Source organism: Chanodichthys erythropterus, chromosome 15 (assembly GCF_024489055.1).
Source record: "Chanodichthys erythropterus isolate Z2021 chromosome 15, ASM2448905v1, whole genome shotgun sequence".
Classification (NCBI taxonomy): domain Eukaryota; kingdom Metazoa; phylum Chordata; class Actinopteri; order Cypriniformes; family Xenocyprididae; genus Chanodichthys; species Chanodichthys erythropterus.
In genome coordinates, this window is record NC_090235.1 from 1,625,878 (window position 1) to 1,629,370 (window position 3,493).

Consider the following 3,493-nt stretch of genomic DNA (forward strand, 5'->3'; position numbering starts at 1 on the left):
GATTTTAAGTATATTATAATTTGTAATACTTTTTTCTTTTCTTTTTTTCAAAGTAAATTAGAAACAGGAAACATAGCATTATAGCATTGAGTATTCTTGAACTTGACTGAGATGTTTTTATTGAAAGCAAAACACAGGAAACAAAGACGACTCTTTCAAATATAGTGAACTTTATTAGCACTGTTATACTGTACAGTTAGTAATGTTCTCTTTTGATATTTGGGTTTACAATGGACACAACACGAATACACACAGTAAGTCTCTGTACAGTTGTCTTGTTGAACGGCTGACTGACCTTCGGTGAGTCCAGAGACAGCACACGTCAACAAGGCCATATTCAGTGCAACCATATGTATGCATTTCACATAGACATGTACAGACATAAGGATTTGATGTGTTATTTGAATGTTCTGCAGTGTTTTCACTATCCTGATTATGGCTGTGGTACTACACAGCAAGTTGCTGATCTTGATGAGACAGAAGATTTCAATTTGATGAGATTTGGTGACTGTATAACAGGATGACACATGGACATGACTGCGTTAACACAAATGCTGAGATCACCACACCAAATGGTCCTCATATCTGTGGATAAACAGCCAGAAATTCTTAACGTCTTAACTTTAAGAACTGTTCCAACTGATGTTAAGAATGGTGAATAAAACACTATAATTATGATTGTAATATTGTTATAAAAGAATAATCAATCAATTATAAGCTGTCTAAAATCGATTTATAAACCTTACCTGGTCTGGGGGTGGGACTCTGTTTCACCAATCAGAAGGTCTGAAATTAAGGTGTCAGCGCTGGACCTTTTGCCATACCTGTCAAACAGAACAAAGACCTCAAAATCACACCAGTGTAAGTATTATACAGTACTTATAAGTGGAGGTGACTTTTGTAAAATAATTTTGTCTTTTGGCGCCCCCTCAAACGTTTGTTTAACATTAACTTAGGCTGCTTCGAGATTTCTTAGCCTACCGTGGTGAAAATTATACGCACTAACTGACTGTAAAGAACTCTTGTACCTAAACTTTGAAAGTTAAACTCATACATGAGCTCATTTATACTAATATGAGAAACAATATACATCCCTGACCCCACCGTAGATCACATATATCCCAATGTCCATTTTCACTTGTTTACCACAACTCTTAGACGAGGATACGCTTTGAATGAAGTGCCTCATTTCCATTTCCACTAATCTATTTTCCCTCAGGCTGAAGGAAAAAAACATATCCGTTGGAATTTAAGCTCATTTGTAACCGTTCCTTAGTATTTCTTTTTTAATACTTCGCTCGCTGTCAAAACGGTGTATTTCGTCTTGTAAATAATTAAGGAAAGGCATTCAGCAATACATTTTTGTAAGTACAAAACCACATCCCGCTGTCACAACAGCAAAGAAACACATTTAAAGCGTTGTGCGCAGTCAATTAGAAAGTCAGCGGGGTTTTATCTGTGGATTAATACAGTGAAAGAAACTGGACTATAGTTTTCCAATCCCCAGTTGCTGTAGAGCCCATTTTGGTGTTTTTAAACCGCTAAAACTGCAGAAACAGGCTAAAGATGAACTTTTGTCGATAATAAATTGAGAGTAAATAATGTTGTGAGAAGAAAGAAAAGGAACAACTTGAGAAAGAATTCGAAACAATTCTTTTAAAGAGTATTAGTGATAAAGAGGAGCTCACCTCTGCCTTGTTATTAGGTTGATGTAGTGTCTTAGTGCAGAATAATACTTGGCGAGCTCTTCCGCAGGTGCGTCTTCTCCCGGGTTGTCTGGTTTTGTTGGATACCCTTCCGTAAGAGTTCCCAAGCAGGCGAACAAGAGGAAGGCGCACGCTGCCCAACCGATCCACATTTTCATGTTTGGATGCATCTGAGATCAAACAAAGCAAAAGTGTTTGTGCTAATACGTAATATAATGTTCTAATAAGTAACTAATATAATCACAAATCTTAACACACCCAGAAGACGTCTAGGATGGATTGTGGTCTGCATTTCTAAACTAGAAATTAAATAGGTTTATGGTATAATAACACTTGATATTTAACAATGCTAGCATAATAAAGATATTTAACAACAACTACATTTAATTACTTTCTAAAAGAAATAAACTTTTAATAAAATAAAGCTTCCGTATAATGTAAAAGCATAATATAAATCATGCACTTACACTTCCTTGAATGAGGTCTTGATTGCACTTCTTGCTCGGTGGGTCTCGACTTCTCCAATTTTCTGCATTCTGAGTCGTGCGTCGCCTGGTTTTATACCTGTACGGCTCGTGCCATAAAGAGCGGAGCCCACGCGCAATTGCGCGCGATTCTTTTGATGCGCGCGAGCCCGCGTCACGGATTAAATCCTCTGTCATCACTGCTTTAAAACGCGCTTGTTTGGTCCTCATTTGAATGCGTGAAACGTTATTTTGGGACGTTATTTTGCACTAAACACAAGAGGTTCGAGTCATGATCTGAAACTGCCAGTTTTGTCCACCTGATTCACCTTTTAAACTTCTTTTGTTCTTCTTGGTCTGGTGTTCTTTACTAAAAATGTCATCTTGATATCTACCTACACATATGCTGAACCTGATAGGCAACGTTTCATTTATCCTATAGAACAAACAAAGAGCCATTTTATGATTATCATGCTATAAAGCCAGAGGAAGGCTTTATTGCTCTTTCATAACTTGGTATTGTTTCAGTGAAGCATTTGTCCATGTTTCCCCTTAAAATTTTAAAAGAAAAAATAGACACAAATGAGACAAGTGTCAACATACATTATGAGAAATAAAGTTATAAAATAAATGTGGATAACAACCTTTTGATAAATTTGACTAAAAATGTTTCATCTCATATTACAAATCTATACAAAAATGTGACTTTTGATTGCAGACTTGGTATTTTGTAATATCTGAGAACAGTGTGAGACATTGTTTGAGAAGACAATGTATTACTGAGGTCTTTTTCTCAAATGTAAAATCTGAAAAGCAGGAGAAACATTAGAGAAAGTGATTTTTTTCCCCTCGATGATTCCCTTAGCAAAAATAATGAAGTAAAATGGACCCCCCTCCCCAAAAAAATAAAAAATAAAAACTATGCATACAATGATGTGTCTTTTGGGAGATGAAATGATGATTTTAAAAAAAACCACCTTGAAATGGAAAGGGAAATGGAAAGCATTTGACTGATTCAGGCATGACATGAAACTGGGTCAAAATGCATTAGTTTTGCTGGAGCTAAAAAAAACATGGCCATTGTACTCCAACCATAGGATAAAAGAGTTAGAATAAGGGATTTTGGGTTGTATGTGTGCTCTGTTGATAACATTGCATGGATTATTTGGCAATGCAACTGCAGAACATCCAGTCATTCCAGACAGCTGCTTATCCATGCATCATATACCACATCATGGCTTTACTCTTCAAAAACTGCAACATGTCTCATCCTTTCTTCTACTGTTTATTTGAGTATGTCTGAGTGTGTTGCAATCATCAAAG

General features: G+C 36.2%; 1 protein-coding gene across 1 annotated transcript; it reads right to left on the reverse strand.

The window, feature by feature from the left end:
• Positions 1 to 401: 401 nt before the first annotated feature.
• Positions 402 to 2,216, reverse strand: npy (neuropeptide Y). Its single transcript, XM_067411393.1, has 4 exons — positions 2,174 to 2,216; positions 1,689 to 1,876; positions 747 to 824; positions 402 to 585 (listed from the first exon to the last, which is right to left on the reverse strand). Exons 2-4 carry the CDS (start codon positions 1,874 to 1,876, stop codon positions 561 to 563), a joined length of 291 nt encoding a protein of 96 aa, XP_067267494.1. The 5' UTR covers positions 2,174 to 2,216; the 3' UTR covers positions 402 to 560.
• Positions 2,217 to 3,493: the final 1,277 nt, after the last annotated feature.

Excerpts from the sequence above, each read along its gene's own strand:
- npy (XM_067411393.1), bottom strand. The coding sequence starts at position 1,876 with ATGCATCCAAACATGAAAATGTGGATCGGTTGGGCAGCGTGCGCCTTC. Across the intron at positions 825-1,688 it reads AACCTAATAACAAGGCAGAG|GTATGGCAAAAGGTCCAGCG; the intron begins GTGAGCTCCTCT and ends TCTGTTTGACAG. Across the intron at positions 586-746 it reads GAGTCCCACCCCCAGACCAG|ATATGAGGACCATTTGGTGT; the intron begins GTAAGGTTTATA and ends GTTTATCCACAG.